Source organism: Cydia fagiglandana, chromosome 12 (genome assembly GCF_963556715.1).
Source record: "Cydia fagiglandana chromosome 12, ilCydFagi1.1, whole genome shotgun sequence".
Classification (NCBI taxonomy): domain Eukaryota; kingdom Metazoa; phylum Arthropoda; class Insecta; order Lepidoptera; family Tortricidae; genus Cydia; species Cydia fagiglandana.
Genome location: NC_085943.1, coordinates 4,789,818 through 4,807,920, shown reverse-complemented (window position 1 = coordinate 4,807,920; position 18,103 = coordinate 4,789,818). Strand labels below are relative to the sequence as shown.

General features: G+C 38.0%; 2 protein-coding genes across 2 annotated transcripts; both read left to right on the top strand.

Moving 5' to 3' along the window:
- Positions 1 to 1,689: 1,689 nt before the first annotated feature.
- Positions 1,690 to 6,801, top strand: LOC134669329 (uncharacterized). Its single transcript, XM_063526840.1, has 5 exons — positions 1,690 to 1,927; positions 2,614 to 2,658; positions 5,214 to 5,315; positions 6,214 to 6,326; positions 6,739 to 6,801. The coding sequence occupies exons 1-5, from the start codon at positions 1,903 to 1,905 to the stop codon at positions 6,799 to 6,801; spliced, it is 348 nt and encodes a 115-aa protein (XP_063382910.1). The 5' UTR covers positions 1,690 to 1,902.
- Positions 6,802 to 8,399: 1,598 nt separating this feature from the next.
- LOC134669328 (WD repeat and HMG-box DNA-binding protein 1-like) lies at positions 8,400 to 17,737 on the top strand. The gene is made up of 10 exons (XM_063526839.1): positions 8,400 to 8,455; positions 8,686 to 9,146; positions 9,223 to 9,466; positions 9,552 to 9,794; positions 10,559 to 10,727; positions 11,569 to 11,697; positions 12,810 to 13,023; positions 13,364 to 13,546; positions 16,911 to 17,078; positions 17,348 to 17,737. Coding segments are annotated over exons 2-10 (1,428 nt in total). The 5' UTR covers positions 8,400 to 8,455; positions 8,686 to 9,069; the 3' UTR covers positions 17,349 to 17,737.
- Positions 17,738 to 18,103: the final 366 nt, after the last annotated feature.

Below are 18,103 nucleotides of genomic sequence, written 5' to 3'. Positions count from 1 at the left end.
TCCCTATTGTTCCAGAGTTTGAAAAACCGGGCAAGTGCGAATCGGACTCGCGCACAAAGGGTTCCGTACCATAATGCAAAAAAAAAAAAACAAAAAAAAGCAAAAAAAAAACGGTCACCCATCCAAGTGCTGACCACTCCCGACGTTGCTTAACTTTGGTCAAAAACGTTCACGTTTGTTGTATGGGAGCCCCATTTAAATCTTTATTTTAGGGGAGGTCACGAAAAACTCACGATAGATCACGTTGGGGGAGGGGGGATTTATGCGACTGTGGACTTAAAGGAAAAATGACGGTTTATAAAAATGTCCACTCGGATAATTTCCTCCCTGTATAATTTTGACTAGTTATATGTTTGTCGAAGTATAAAAATGACCCTTTTTTATTGTCTCAATATATATTTGGTGGAAAATATAATTGACAAAGTATAAAAATGACCATTAAACTTTTAAGATGCCGCGGCGATATCCCTATGCTCGTTTTGTCCATAGTAGATATCCTATAAGAATCCTTACACCAAAAACCTCACCAAATATCACCAAGGAGGAGGGGGGGTCAAAAAGTAGCCGAAAATACCTCGCGTGATTTGTGCACAACCCCTTATTGGTATTTATAATTTGTTACTGATTTTTAGGGTTCCGTACCCAAAGGGTAAAACGGGACCCTATTACTAAGACTTCGCTGTCCGTCCGTCCGTCCGTCCGTCTGTCACCAGGCTGTATCTCACGAACCGTGATAGCTAGACAGTTGAAATTTTCACAGATGATGTATTTCTGTTGCCGCTATACAAATACTAAAAACATAATAAAATAAAGATTTAAATGGGGCTCCCATACAACAAACGTGATTTTTGACCAAAGTTAAGCAACGTCGGGCGTGGTCAGTACTTGGATGGGTGACCGTTTTGTTTTTGAATTTTTTCCGTTTTTTTTTGCTTTATGGTACGGAATCCTTCGTGCGCGAGTCCGACTCGCACTTGCCCGGTTTTTAGGGTTCCGTAGCCAAATGGCAAAAAAAACGGAACCCTTGTGAATTCGCCATACCTGTCTGTCTGTCTGTATGTCTGTCTGTCTGTCCGTCCGTCCGTATGTCACAGCCACTTTTTTCCGAAACTATACTGTTGAAACTTGGTAAGTTGATATATTCTGTGAACCGCATTAAGATTTTCACACAAAAATAGAAAAAAAAACAATACATTTTGGGGGTTCCCCATACTTAGAACTGAAACTCAAAAATTTTTTTGTCATCAACATATGGGTGTGGGGTGTCTATTGATATTGAGGTTTCTGATATCATTTTTTTCTAAACTGAATAGTTTGCGCGAGCCGCGAGAGACACTTCCAAAATAAGAGAATGATAAATCTAAAAAATATATATGATGTACATTACCATTACCAAATCGTAAACCGCTATTGTATTATGTTACTTGCTGGTACGGAACCCTTCATGGCCGAGTCCGACTCACACTTGGCCGCTTTTCTTTAACTAAAATCAGGCAAGTAAATTAAAATGTTTGATTATGTTAAGTAGCTAACACACTATCGCACCGCACCAAGGTCATTGAGGGACGTACCCATAAGTAAGAGGAAGAAAGCGATATCTCTTTCTCCCTCTTACTTATGGGTGCGTCCCTCAATGACCTTGGTGCGGTGCGATAGTGTGTTAGCTACCTTACAGTGGTTTCTGCTGGAAGTGTCTCAGGACAAAAACGCAAACTAGGAGGTAAAAGATAAAAATAATACTTTAATTATATTTTTATTTTTTGACTTTCGTTTGAATTGAATATAACGTAATTTTACAACCTTGTTTAAGGTGAAGATGATGATTCCACAAATTCAAAACGAAATAAGGGTTATGGCCCAAACAGTGTGCCATCGACCTCAACTTACGAGATTTCTGATAAAATGGCACCACATCATTCAGAAATAGGTATTAAAATTTTATTAGTATTCATAATTTGCTACCTTTTTTTAGGGTTCCGTAGCCAAATGGCAAAAAACGGAACCCTTATAGGTTCGTCATGTCTGTCCGTCTGTCTGTCCGTCTGTCTGTCCGTGTATGTTACAGCCACTTTTTTCCGAAACTGTAAGAACTCTTGAAACTTGGTAAGTAGATGTATTCTGTGAACCGCATTAAGATTTTCACACAAAAATAGAAAAAAACAATAAATTTTGGGGGTTCCCCATACCTACTTAGAACTGAAACACAAAAATTTTTCTTTCATCATACCCATACGGGTGGGGTGTCTATGGATAGGTCTTCAAAAATGATATTGAGGTTTCTAATATCATTTTTTTATAAACTGAATAGTTTGCGCGAGAGACACTTACAAAGTGGTAAAATGTGTGTCGTCCCCCCCTGTAACTTTTAAAATAAGTGAATGATAAATCTAAAAAAAAATGATGTACATTACCATGCAAACTTCCACCGAAAATTGGTTTGAGCGAGGCCTGGTAAGTATTTTTTTTTAATACGTCATAAATCGTAAACCGCAATTTTATTATGTTACTCGCTGGTACGGAACCCTTCATGGGCGAGTCTGACTCGCACTTTGCCGCTTTTTATTCTTAAACTGAATAAAGGCAAGTACATAATTTAATAATGTTATGTTACAGTAGTTTCTGCTGGAGGAGTCTCAGGACAAAAACGCAAACTAGAAGGTAAAAGATTAAAATAATACTTTAATTATTACTTCCCGGCCGCCTAAACTGGGCTATAACCGCGAAAATCGAAGTTCGCAAATTGCGGGGATTTTTCTCTGTCACTCTAATTACGCCTTCGTTGGAGTAAAAGAGAAAGATCCCCGCAATTTGCGAATTTCGGTTTTCGCGGTAGCCGCTCCAGATAACGTACAGCTTGGCAAAAAAGAGTAGAAATTAAAAAGTGGCAACACTCTAGTGTCGTCCCTTTCTAACCAATTTATATAAAAAAACGGGACGACACTACAGTGTTGCCACTTTTTAATTTCTACTCTTTTTTGCCAAGCTGTAATTCAAGACCAAAAAAAGTAAGAAATGTTGCCACTTTTTTACTAGCGCGTCTTGTATTTATGTACAAATAAGTAACTAAAAGTACTTTTTTAAATAGTAGGAGTAAAATTACTAATGAATAAATTATCTTAACATGATTATTTATCAAAAGGAATTTACAATTTTACAAACAAATTATTGCAGTGGCAACATTGTCATACTTTTTTTGGTCTTGAATTACGTTTTGCAGTATAGGCGTTCAATTTTGTATGAAATTCCTTTACAGTTCTCTGGAGTTGCTCCGCCCTAAACGTGATACTTCGAAGCCTGATATAACGCCCGGAGCGACGACATTTCATTGCATGTTTGAGAAAAAATTGTTATTTTCTCAAACATACTTCGAAATGTATGCGTTAATATCATGAAATGAAGACATGAAGTTGCTCATTTGCTCGTCTCAACAAGATCTTTGACACAAGATAGTACTCAGGGTCTGATGATGGAGCCGGAAGGTGGTCACCGGTACCAATCAACCATGCAACTAAACCACTTCGTGTTTAGGCTCGTTTTATTCGTCTCAACAAGATCTTTGACACAAGATAGATAGTACTCAAGGTCTGATGATGGAGCCGGAATGTGGTCACCGGTACCAATCAACCATGCAATTAAACCACTTCATGTTTAGGCTCGTTTGATTTGTCTCAACGAGATCTTTGACACAAGATAGTACTCCGGGTCTGATGATGGAGCCGGAAGGTGGTCACCGGTACCAATCAACCATGCAACTAAACCACTTCGTGTTTAGGCTCGTTTTATTCGTCTCAACAAGATCTTTGACACAAGATAGTACTCAGGGTCTGATGATGGAGCCGGAAGGTGGTCACCGGTACCAATCAACCATGCAACTAAACCACTTCGTGTTTGGGCTCGTTTGATTTGTCTCAACAAGATCTTTGACACAAGATAGTACTCAAGGTCTGATGATGGAGCCGGAATGTGGTCATACCAGTTCGTTTTTAAACCCTCGTTGATACAAACTTTACAACCTATAGGTACCAAATGCAATGACGAAACATGTAAATAAGCGAGTACCTATAATTTCTTTCGAGTAATATACCTTCATAAGTACGAGTATGGGGCTATTAATAAATTACGTCGTTTCAAATGGAAGGAGGGGGGGGGGTCTGGAGATCGGATGATGTAGCATGACGTAGGAGGAAACAGAGTCATCCGAAGCATGAGTTTTGGATGATTTGAGGGGTGGGGCCCCGGTCAAAAATCGTCAAAAATAGATGACGTAATTTATGAACAGCCCCTATGTACATTTGCACTGCATTTAGTATTTTCGTACTTACCAAATAACAGTTTTAGGACTTTAAAAGTTAAGTACAGTTAGTGTTGTTATGGTTGATTTCAATATGCTTCGCGAAGGATCAAGAATGTTTAATCCATCATTGTAGTGCGAGTGTGGTAGAAGGAATCGGCATACTGAGCACGCACGGCCTGCCGCAGCGCGTAAAATACCTAAACTCGCTCAACCCCGAAATGTAATAGCGCTCTTAACGCCTTCTCGTAACTCATGAGGTCCTGGTAATTGCTCCGCTCTAAATTAAATTTTTAGACAGTTGTTTTCTCGATTTTGGCCACCGTAGCCTATAGAGACTAACAAGCAACGCTAAGTGGTTTTCGTAATCTATGGATGTTGCTATATTAAGGGTGTCACATGCGCGTTTCTGACTTATGAAGCAATTGTTTCTACTTTACAACCTAAAATAAATAATTTCCTTCATTACTTAGTAGTTATTTTAATTATAATATTTTCTTATAACGTTTTTAATTTATTAAATTTTTTTTATGCAATGTTTGAGAAAAGCACTATACAATCCTTGGCCGGAACAGAGATTGCAAGACTCGCTTTATCCGGCCTCGTCTACGACCCAGCCGTCTACCGCAATCCTGCAATCCCTTACTTCACGGCCTCTGTAGTAATGTACTATTACGAATTACGATACAAGTGCGGAAAAGAGGAAATTAGAAATATCGTTTTAAATCTACACGAGTTGCTAATTACCTATTCGCACGTGTATCGTACAACGTTTTACAGTACATATGGCCCTTTAAACTTTTGACATCGCACGAAAAGTGCTATTTTACGCACTAGTGCGGGAAAATAGGACCATATGTACTGTAAAATATATTTTGTGACTTTCCTTTAAATATAACGTAATTTTAAAATCTTGTTTAAGGTGAAGATGATGATTCCCCAAGTTCAAAGCGAAATAAGGGTTATGATCCAAAGAACGTGCCATCGACTTCAACATACGAGATTTCTGATAAAAGTACACCAGGTCGGTTAATAGTTATTAGTATAGTTATTATTAATTAGCGACCCGCCCCGGCTTCACACGGATTAACAAATGATACATAAATCTTCCTCTTGAATCATTCTATCTATTAAAAAAAAACTCTTCAAAATCCGTTTGCCCCATTTGTAAAATGTGTCCCCCCCCCCTGTAACTTCTAAAATAAGAGTATGATAAAACTAAAAAAAATGTATGTACATTTACTATGCAAACTTCCACCGAAAATTGGTTTGAACGAGATCTAGTAAGTATCTGCATGACGACTTCCCTAACCCTTTGAAATACGCTGAACTCAGCTAAAAAAAATACAACGAACACCCGACGTGATGACCTAAGGGAATAAAAGGATTAATTTCTTACACATTACTCTTAATAACTAAATTATAGATCAATGTAAACACTTCCTGACTTCACTGACTCTAATATTAAACAATTCACATTACAGAAAGACGTTATGTACGTACAAATTACATTAACATACGTCATTTATGAATACGATTAGTAAAAGTTTTTAACTAGATGACGTATGTGTCACCTTATTATAATTAACCTATGCCCTTTTAATACGCATTTGCAACAGAACTCTTTGTTTTAGCTAACGTACTTATGATAAGAATCAAGTATCCTAAGAGCGGCGCCGAAAAAAAGGCAACATGAAACCAAAACTATGATTTTGTGTTTATATTAGGTCGGTTTCAAAGAACTTATTGCGACGTGTGAATATATTTTTAGGGATCCGCATTCAAATACTAGCTATTTGTAAGAAGCTGTTACAGCATACATACAGACAGGCAGCGGGAAGCGACTTTGTTTTATACTATGTAGTGATGAACAATTTGTTACTAATCATAATTATTATTATTAACAAATCATTTTGTTTTAGATGATGCTTCGACTTCAAGGGTAAAAACGAATAAAACCACAGATTGTATACGAGGAACACCGCCAAAATATGGCTACAGCAACATAGAAATGACTCCAAGAAAAAAAAAACTTGTAAAAAAGTTGCAGCGAACACAGTGTTTGTTATCATCACTCTCAAAAACATCCGTCGATTTGGACAAATTAGATTCCGATTTTCTGAAAAATGTTATATCAGACTCTCTGAAAAATCAAGCCCGGAAACCTAGAGGCAAGCGATGGAATTTAATGAACAAAATTTCTGCTTTACAAATTTTTAAAAGGTCACCCAAGACATACCGTTTTCTGCAGCATATAATGCCTTTGCCCAGTGTTCGAACAATTCAACGCTTACTTAAAGCTGTAGAAATTAATCCTGGCATTAATACCTCAACTCTGAAAATGTTAAAAGAGAAAGCTTCAACTATGTTACCAAATGACAAAATCTGCGCGTTATTGTTTGATGAGATATCATTAAAAAAGCGGCTAATTTACAATGAATGTTCAGATAAAGTTGAGGGATATGTTGACTACGGATCTGGAGAATACCGCGGAAGGAAAAACGAGATAGCAGATAAAGCTCTAGTCTTTATGCTTCAAGGAATTCGCAACAAATATAAACAGCCATTGGCGTTTTATTTCGTTAAAGGCACTATTTCCTCAGAAAACTTATTGAGTATTATCAAGGAAATTATTGCCACTGTTGAAGATATTGGTTTCACAGTCATCAGTACGGTTTGTGATCAAGGACCGACAAACTGCGGAGCATTAACATTGCTCAAAAAGTTATCACATTTACCGTCTACTGCTAACTATTTTCTAGTGAATCAGAGAAAAATATATACAGTTTTTGACGTTCCCCACTTATTCAAGTCAATTCGAAATAACTTTTATGAAGCCGGGTCTATGAAATTTGACGGTAAAGTGGCTAAGTGGCAACACTTACGTGACGCAGAAGCCATAAATACTGGAATGTTGTACTTTCATAAAATATCTTCTGTAATGCTAGATCCAAAACAAAAACATAAAATGAAAGTGAAATATGCCGCTCAAACTCTAAGTAATACTTTCGCAGCTATTCTAAAGATGATTGCAGAAAAATATGAAGACACAGAGTACGGAAAAGAAGTGGCACAAACATCCGAGGTAGTACGGGACCTTAATAATTTATTTGATTCTACTAATGGCCCATCAAACCCAAAAGATGTAATAAAGGGACGAAGACAAAATGTGTCTCGTAAAACCAATCACATAGAAATCTGGAATAGTTTTTTGAAAAAGCTGAAGTCAATGGAGTTCATGAAATCAGATAGCAGGTTAAGATTAAAAAGAGTCAGATGCGTGGAAGGTTACATTGTAACCATAAATTCGCTTAAAGATATCTGGTGTTATTGTAAGGATCAAGGATTTAACTATTTGAATTTACGCTCACTGAATCAAGACGCTCTTGAAAACCTATTCGGACTTATACGACAGAATAGCCCTACAAATCGAAATCCTACCTGCACACATTTTGTAAGTGCATTGAAATCAATTCACATTTCTGGAATGAATGCACCACATAACCGCGGATCTAATTGCGAAGAAGATTTGAACAAGTTATTGCTTGTCAATCCATTATGCCAACATGATGTTGATGGTGATGAGAAACTCACATCAATGACTACCAATGAAGAAGAAGAATATCCTGTTTTAATGATACCTGAAAATGAATTGGAGGAGCAAATTGAAACAGATTTAACAGACATAGAAAATCAACCTATTGTATATTTAAGCGGTTACATAGCTTATAGACTGTTGAAGAACGTAAGCTGTCAAATGTGTTCTAATTTGCTGAAACTGGAAGATGTTACAGATCACCCAATGTATAAATTTATAAGCTTGCGGGAGTGGTGGCAAGAAAAGAAATCATTAACGTACCCATCTATCCAGCTGTGTCGTACAATTGAGGAAGCGAAAAACTATTTTGAAAAAAATAGTCATTTATTATATGAAGAAAATGTCGGGCAAATGTTTTGCACACTTTTTGCGGCAAACATTAACATAACCTGGTGGACATGTAAGGAACATGAGGATTTCATGAAAAAACAATTATTTTGGCTTGTGACCAAAATCTTAATTAGAAGACAGTGCCAAATATTAAATTCGGATATTATTAAAACAGAAGAAATTTCTGCGAACGCTGCAAAGATAGCTCAACTGAGAAGCGCTGCAAAATAATATATGTAATTACGAGTATACAATATCAATACTTCCTGTACTAAGTAAAGTTTTTGAAAAGTTAATGTTAAATGATCTACTGGGTCACTTCAACAGACATACTTTACTTATAAGCAATCAGTTTGAAATTTTTCCGTTTTTTTTTTTTGCTTTATGGTACGGAACCCTTCGTGCGTGAGTCCGACTCGCACTTGCCCGGTTTTTCAAACTCTGGAACAATAGGGAATGACGATAGAATTTCGTCCGAGAGGGGCGCCTTGAGATTTAGGCTTGGTACCGCATTCCTTTTTAGCCTGTTTCCATCTCCACAAATAAATTTATTTTCGTTTAATCTTTGTATGGGTAAATATACCAAATCTTCGTTGCCGGTCAACTTTACCCATAATCGACATCTGAAATAAAGGGATTGTCGACAATATCGCAATTTGCGAACTTCGAAATGATTGTAACGATTTTATCAGTTACTCGAACAGATTGAAATGATGGAAGTTTGTTCCCGCCAAATGAAGCGTCAAAGTCAAATTAAGTCGATTTGTTTTGAGGTTGTTCATGTATTTTGTGCAAGTTAAAATAGTTTAATAATTACGGATTAAATCACATGCGATTAATTTAGATAAAAATGAAAATAGATAGTAGACCCCTAAGATATGCTCATGCAGAGGGTTATACGGATGTTTGCTACACTGAAGACGGACAGTGAGTTTTTATTTCTATTGCTTATGTTTTAATACTATAAGTATTTGGATTATAAACAAATATATTTACTCTTCAGGCATATAATTACTTGCGGCAATGACGGAGATGTTCGAATATGGGTTGACATAAAAGACGACGATCGTAACTCCCATTGCGTTGGAGAGAGCGCGACAGCGGTGTGTTTTAAAGACAAGAGGCTGTATGTGGCTACTGATAATCATGCTGTACAAGCTTACACATTCCCGGCTTTCGACAAAGACGGTATTGTCACTAGATTTACTGCATCGGTAACACAAATTATGACAAGCACTAAAATTGAGGTGAGTTGCACTACAAATTTCCTGTGATTATTTACCAAGCATTTAAGTCTATGGAACTGCTGATTCTATATTTTGCTTTTTTTAGGCTTTGGGCTGTACATCAGAAAACATGGAAGCAAAAATATGTAGTCCAGAAGGAGGTGCTCCTTTATTTATGATGTCTGAACACAAAGGCCCAGTCCTCAGTATAGCACTGTGTCCACAAATGAAATATTCGGCCACATCTTGTGGGGACGGCATGTTGAGGATATGGGACATTGACACACAGAAAATGGTCAAAGAAATAGCTTGTGTTCCTAAAATTAATACATTTTATTCTGCTAAAGTTGTATGTAAGTATTTGTAAGTAGTTGTATTTTACTTCTGCTTCTCATTTTTATGCATCTAATTCAGTAAATAAAATCAGACAGATATTAGAAGCCTGTACTGTACATTATGTCAAGCTTTACTCCACTTTACTCGTCATACTCTTACCAATTATATTATTTTGTGTCAGTTCTGTATTTACAATGCACATATTCGTGCAACCTAATTTGAACCTTCCATGAACCAAATAAAGTAGCATTTCTTTTGTTTCATTGTTTTTTAAGACAAACGAAATTCGTTCTAATTTACTTATCAAATAAGGTTCAAATTAAATAATTGAAAACTTTATATGGTGGATCTTAGAGGTTAATGCAGTCTTTCATTTTGCAATAAATTGTTATTGTAATTGGTAAATATTGAACAAAGTCTGATGGTTTTCTACCTGAGGAAGAGGCATAGGGCCAGGTGGGACCTCCATACAATTCAATGGACTTTGTGCACAAATTATACTGGAATACATAATTGTTCACTCTTTCCAATAATATATTGGATTATAAAGGAGCCTACTTAACAGTGGCGGCGCGTCCATTAAAGCCGATTCCCACCGGCTTGCCTGTTTTTGGACGTTCGAGCTGTAAAAGAAATATGTAAGCCAAATTTTATTAGCCCCGGCTTGCCTACGGATATGTTTCACGCGCCGCCCCTGCTACTTAAGCCAGATTTTTTCTACGATTTGAAGTTGCGATTGTTAGATTTGTTAGTTAGTATTGCAATTGTATATTTCAGATAAAATGTGCAATATCCCAATGTCGCTTTTCACCATGTGGTCAATATTTGGCGGCAAGCACCATAGCCGGGCAGATAGCGGTGTGGGAAGTACAGTCCGGTACTTGCACGGGCATCATCGAGCATCCCACATCACATAATGTTACAGCGATAGCATGGAACCCTAAAGGTAATATTATAATTAACTAAGAAACTTTTCGTTTTTATTATCATTATAATTTTCTTTTCTTGTTCTTTTATTTACGCTGTTGGTACAGTACGGATGTCTACCGTCTCCAATTCTCCCTCAATTGCTCAAAGGTTTACTGGAAGAGATCCCTTAAAGGGATAAGTTCGCCTTTGTACTAATGACGAATGTTATTTTTCCTGTTTTGTTTTGTTTTTTGTACAATAAAGTGTTTTACTACTACTACTACTAAAGGTATATAAAACTTATATTTACTATGCTTTTAGTAGACATACATTCCATACATATTTGTAAGGGTGGTGAGCTAATTAACAGTTATGCTGCATATACATTTGCGTCTGTCCACGACTTACCCCCTTATTCATAAACGTTTACTAAAGTTCACAAGCCGATAATAATCGTTTGTCCCTTTCTGACGTATATGAGTATGATGGAAAGGGACAAACTATTATCAGCTTGTCAACTTTAGTAAGCGTTTATGGATAAGGGGGTTAATGCGTACAATTAGTACGTTCATCATCATCATCATCATCATCATCTGTTTTATTGTACCCCATAATGTATTGAGCCGGAGCGCCATCTAACTCAGCAGTCGAATTTGAAGTAGGTCCGTTTTTTTTCTTAGACCAATAAGTCTCTGTGTATCCTGTATTGTATGTATCAGTGGCGGCGCGTCAAACATATTCATAGGCAAGCCGGGGCTAATTTGGCTTACATATTCCTTTACAACTCTGCTCAAACGTCCAAAAACAGGCAAGCCGATGGGAATCGGCTTTTATGGACGCGCCGCCACTGGTATGTATCTAAACTATTTATCTTTCAGGAAATGGTGTGTTGGCGTATTGCGATGTGTCCGGGCAGCTGGGTGCACTGATGAATTGCTATGGCAAGGACAGCAAGGCTGATGCTGATGCGCCTGACGATGTTGAAATGGTGGAGAGAGCTGATGATGGTAGGTTTATAATTATAAACTCCTCCTTCCGCCTCCTTGCATCGGTTTCCTCATCACCGAGGGTCGTGGCCACTTCTAGGGAACAGCTTCCCTTTGACAATTTGCCGCCATCTCTTTCTGTCTGTCGCCGAATGTATATAATTATAAATCACCAAATTGAGCAAAACTATCAGGGAATAAAGAAGTGGACCCAGTTACAAAATTGTCCTTATTAACAGCCAACCTGATGGCTTCACGTTTTATTTAATACTTCTTCAGTCGGTCCCTCAATACTGAGGATCGTGACATCATATCCTTCTGTTGAAGACCAGGTTCCTCCATAGGGTTCTATTCCCCGCCATGCGCATGGCCTCGTGCAGTTTTAATTGCATAGGTGCCGTAATTTGAGCACACCATCTAGCAGGAGGAGGGCCCTGAGGTCTCGTGCCTTCAACTTTGCCCGTCATTATTACTCTTTCCAGGCTATCCGGAGAGCGACGTGAGAGGTGTCCGAAGTATGAAAGCATTTGGTCCTGGCATATCGTTGACAACCTGCGTTTTATGCGTAGCTCCTCCATTATGGACTGATTGGTACGCATTGCCGTCCACGGAATTCGTAAAAGTCGGCGCCAACACCACATCTCAAACGCGTTTATACGCTTTATCATATTGGCTCGTATGGTCCATGTCTCCGAACCATACAGAAAGATTGGGAAAACCAGAGAGCGTACAAGTCTAACCTTTGTCTGTCTTAATATACTACGATCCCTCCAAATCTTATCTAGCCGAGCCATAGCTCCCTTCGATATTTGAATCCTCCGAATAATTTCCCCGTCACAGCTACCATCGCTAGATATAAGTGAGCCGAGGTAGCTGAAGGCACTGACACAATCGAGATCTTTTAGTTGTAAGCTTCGTGGAGGAGCGTTTTTCCGATACACAAACATCAGCTTGGTCTTTGCATGGTTGACGTGAAGTCCTAATTTGATGCTTTCGGCTTCTATTCGTTTGAACAATCGACTCATCTCCTCCTCATCGGAAGCCAAGAGCGTTGTGTCATCAGCATATCGCAGGTTTAATACTAATGATTAGATTAGAACTAGGCATTTAATACTAATGATTTCTTATTTCAGGTAATGACTTGGACAATTTGATCGAAAACTATAACAGTGACGACGATGACAACGCGATATCGCTAGAGAAGCTCAAGAATGAAACGCTAGGGTTGGGGACAGTGAGAGACGAAGACGAGTCAAGACCCGTGTCGCGGCACGAGCCGGCGGCGACCACGGTGCCGCCGCAGGCGCCGTTCCAGCTTTCTGCGACCCCGGGACACCTTGAACATAAGTACGAGAACTGTTAATATATATCTAAGATACTACAATGGTGATGATGACAACGCTATATCACTAGAGAAGCTCAAGAATGAAACGCTAGGGTTGGGGACAGTGAGAGAGGAAGACGAGTCAAGACCCGTGTCGCGGCACGGCACATACAAATTAGATTCGCGTTCACAAAGTTACTCACCACCTTGTACCATCAGCCGCAAAAGTGCATGGCGACTATGAATGAATTCATTCATAATTTCTCCACGCAAATTCGCAGCTCATTGTACTTCAAAAAACCTTTAATTTATTATAAAGCTTAAAATTATGTTGTTAACTGCATATGGTTTTTACCATTCCAGATACATGTGCTGGAACGACATCGGCATAGTCCGATGCCACACGCAGGAGAACGGCGAGTCGACCATCGACGTAGAGTTCCACGACACCAACCTCCACCACGGGATCAATCTCAACAACTACCTGAATCACACCATGGCCAGCCTGTCTGCGAGCGTGCTGGTGTTGGCCTGTGAAACGTCTAGGTTAGTTAGGCCCATTTGTATCATTCCGCCAACCCGGGGTTAACCGGTTAAACCTGGAGTTACCATGGTTATTTACCAGTACAATTTGACACTAGGTTAATGGTGAAAAAATTACTTATCCTTCCATAGAAAATGGACCAGCCAAAATGTATGAAACACCCTTTTCTTTTTCGCCATTTCGGTGTTGTCCCCATAGTAAAAGTTGTTCAGTATAATACCAAACCTCCCTGGCAACGGGAATGCAGTTATATTTTAGCCACCATGTATATCATTTTAATAACGTTAAAAAAACGTCTATAAAAATTATATAATGCATACCTAAGTTGAATTAGTTGTTATTTTCCTTAAGGTGGTTCGCCTAGGTTACTCAAAACTTAACTCTCGCTAGATGGCACCACTTTTGCAAAATTTCAGATTTTATTTTTTTGTGAAATGGTCTTGGTATTTGTATACTTAAAAGTATGTTTCGCGCACTCTTTAAGTAAATATTGAACTATTAAAATAAACATTGAATACTTCATTGTGCAAAAACCACCTTTTTAATTCGACGGAGTGTTGCTGTCACGCTTTTTCCTACTATTACTCACACATGCAAACAGTGTTTCCGTGATCCTTGTAGTAGACAATTTCACACAACGTAAGTATGTTGCAATAGCGTAACGGTATGTTCGTGGAAATACGTGCAAGAGGATGGGGGTTCAAGACTGGTGCGAGTAGGTAATTTCTTTTTGTTTCTCCTTTGTGTTATCTTACCTTTAAACGAGCAATTATTAGATATATAATTATTTATTTATATATTTGGATGGTATCAGAAACGGCTCTAACGATTTCGATGAAATTTGCTATAAGGGGTTTGATCTCTTAGCTAGGTCTATGAGAAAACGCGCATTTTTGAGTTTTTATGTTTTGTAAGCTTTGGTCGGTCTCCGCTTGGCAACTAATCCCAGAATTGGCATGCGCACTAGTTTTTACGAAAGCGACTGCCCTGACCTTCCAACCCAGAGAGTAAACTTATTTGGATTAGTCCGGTTTCCGCACATTGTTTTCTTTCACCGAAAAATAGGTATCGGTGTATAAATAGGTAGGTATCAAATGCTATTTCGTACAAAAGTTCGAAAAATCATTGGTACGAGCCGGGGTTAGAACCCGCGACCTCCGAATTGCTTTCCGCTAGGCCAGCAGCGCTTCCCCCACATACTCAGTGTTATCAGGTTTTTAAAAAATCAAAAACGATTACTTATGAAAGCAGAAGAATATAAATGATCGTATTAGATTTATAATTGTTACATATTTGCCGTAACTTATTTTTAAAATGTGTTTTTCAATTAAAAGACACGTCAAGATTGTTTACCTTATTTCTAATGCTAAAAAAAATAAACTATAGTAATAATTGTGTTTTTCATTCATAGACAAAATCCATTATTTTTAACCACAGGAAATTTTATACACTTCTTTTTAGGGTTCCGTACCCAAAGGGTAAAACGGGACCCTATTACTAAGACTTCGCTGTCCGTCCGTCCGTCCGTCCGTCCGTCCGTCCGTCCGTCTGTCACCAGGCTGTATCTCACGAACCGTAATAGCTAGACAGTTGAAATTTTCACAGATGATGTATTTCTGTTGCCGCTATAAGAACAAATACTAAAAACAGAATAAAATAAAGATTTGAATGGGGCTCCCATACAACAAACGTGATTTTTGACCAAAGTTAAGCAACGTCGGGAGTGGTCAGTACTTGGATGGATGACCGTTTCTTTTTTGCTTTTTTTTGTTTTTTTTTTTTTGCATTATGGCACGGAACCTTTCGTGCGCGAGTCCGACTCGCACTTGCCCGGTTTTTATTGCAGTGAGGATGTCCTGATAGTAAAAATCAGAGAGATTAGGAAGAGTATAATTTCTAATTATCTTTGTAAAAATAAAAGAATACGTGTAGCCCATACTTAATAATCGATTTATGATAATAAGAAAAATTAAATAAAAATAAAAAACAATACGAAATTTAGGTGTAACAAAAATACAAAAAGTTATGTTCCAGCATACAATGACTGGGGATCGAACCGGGAATCTTCCGTTTGCAAGCAAAAAAGCGACTGTTTCCATAACACGCCATGATAGTTCTTAGCTAAGCTGACGAACTTCTCGCTTAGGTCAATTAACTACCTGTCAAATATCAGTGTCAACAAAATTGCACTAAACATGACGGCACTCCAAATTCGAGCCGTGGTCAACCCGGCAACGTCGGAAATGGTATGGCAACGTCGCAAATGTATCTGTACACGACATTTGTGACACACACATACGTAAAATTGATGAAAAGTTAACTATGATTTTTGCATGATTTCTGTATGAAACATTGTTTTCCTGTTAATTTCGCGCAAACGAATATTCGAAAGAAGATAAATGCGGAAATATTTGTGTACTAATAGTGTGTAGTTACTTAATGAGCTTTGATTGAATTTTGTATGAAAAGCGAACCACCTTAAGAATACATAAAATGGGAAACACTATGCATTCATCTCAAGGTTAATAATTATGAATGATTTGCGAAGATGAGGGTGAATTTTCCTTGCAAATGGGTATTTCTATAACTAATTGTGACAAATCAGATTTATGCAAATAATGTTTTAATGGTGCAATAAAAACTTTTTTTTCTACTCGTCGACTATAATTCTTGAATTAAGATTTCTTATACCAAACTTCAATTGGGTATTTTTAATGTATGGGCTCCCAACTCAACTATAATATTCATATCGATTCTGTTTAGTCAACTATAATGAAACTGACCAATCACAGCTTGCCGCGATCAAGAGGCCGCCGAAAGACGCTGGATGCGGGTCGCTTCCAACCGGTACGAATGGAGGTCCAAGGGGGAGGCCTATGTTCAGCAGTGGACGTCTTATGGCTGAGATGATGATGATGATGATGATGAAACAAAATCTACCCTCAAATGGCTTCTTAAGTAAGCCAGTTGAGGTTGGATGAAAACATTACACGATCAAATAACGTAGGTTAAAGTCAGGTCGTTTGGTGACATATCTAGGCGGTTTTGCATTTGGTTGGTTAACCAATAAATCTTATAACTACCCGAAAATGTAAAAATTGTTTGTTTACTTTTATTTAAATACCTAAAGATACAGACTACAAGTGCTGGTATTAAAAAAAAGGTGGTACCAGAGTTAGGCTTGCAACTTTCAAAAAGATGATTATACAATCAAATCCTTTATTATGTATGACCTTTCCGGAACATCGGAATTGTGTGTAATGCCAACTCCTATGTTGAATAAGACATGCACAAGATTTTAATGGTGATTATTATAGATAGACTACGCAATAGCTAATCTATTAAAAAAATATCTATATCTTACAGCAAACTAGTATGCATATCGCTGGTCGGCAGCAGCAAGGAGTGGAGCGTTTCCATGCCCGATACCGAGGAGATCCTGTGCGTTACGGCGGGCAGCGACGTCGTCGCGTGTGCGACTAACGCGAGGTTGCTGCGGCTGTTCACGCCAATAGGCACGCAGAGACAGGTCTGGTATTTTTTTTTAATACGTCATAAATCGTAAACCGCAATTTTATTATGTTACTTGCTGCTACGGAACCCTTCATGGGTGAGTCCGACTCGCACTTGGCCGCTTTTTAACGCGTGTTGAAAAAGCTCCCGTGCGAATGGGGGCTTACGTAATTTTAGAGATCTAAGCATACATACAGACAGGCAGCGGGAAGCGACTTTGTTTTATACTATGTAGTGATGAACAATTTGTTACTAATCATAATTATTATTAACAAATCATTTTGTTTTAGATGATGCTTCGACTTCAAGGGTAAAAACGAATAAAACCACAGATTGTATACGAGGAACACCGCCAAAATATGGCTACAGCAACATAGAAATGACTCCACGAAAAAAAAAACTTGTAAAAAAGTTGCAGCGAACACAGTGTTTGTTATCATCACTCTCAAAAACATCCGTCGATTTGGACAAATTAGATTCCGATTTTCTGAAAAATGTTGTATCAGACTCTCTGAAAAATCAAGCCCGGAAACCTAGAGGCAAGCGATGGAATTTAATTAACAAAATTTCTGCTTTACAAATTTTTAAGAGGTCACCCAAGACATACCGTTTTCTGCAGCATATAATGCCTTTGCCCAGTGTTCGAACAATTCAACGCTTACTTAAAGCTGTAGAAATTAATCCTGGTATTAATACAAAATGTGTCTCGTAAAACCAATCACATAGAAATCTGGAATAGTTTTTTGAAAAAGCTGAAGTCAATGGAGTTCATGAAATCAGATAGCAGGTTAAGATTAAAAAGAGTCAGATGCGTGGAAGGTTATATTGTAACCATAAATTCGCTTAAAGATATCTGGTGTTATTGTAAGAATCAAGGATTTAACTATTTGAATTTACGCTCACTGAATCAAGACGCTCTTGAAAACCTATTCGGACTTATACGACAGAATAGCCCTACAAATCGAAATCCTACCTGCACACATTTTGTAAGTGCATTGAAATCAATTCATATTTCTGGAATGAATGCACCACATAACCGAGGATCT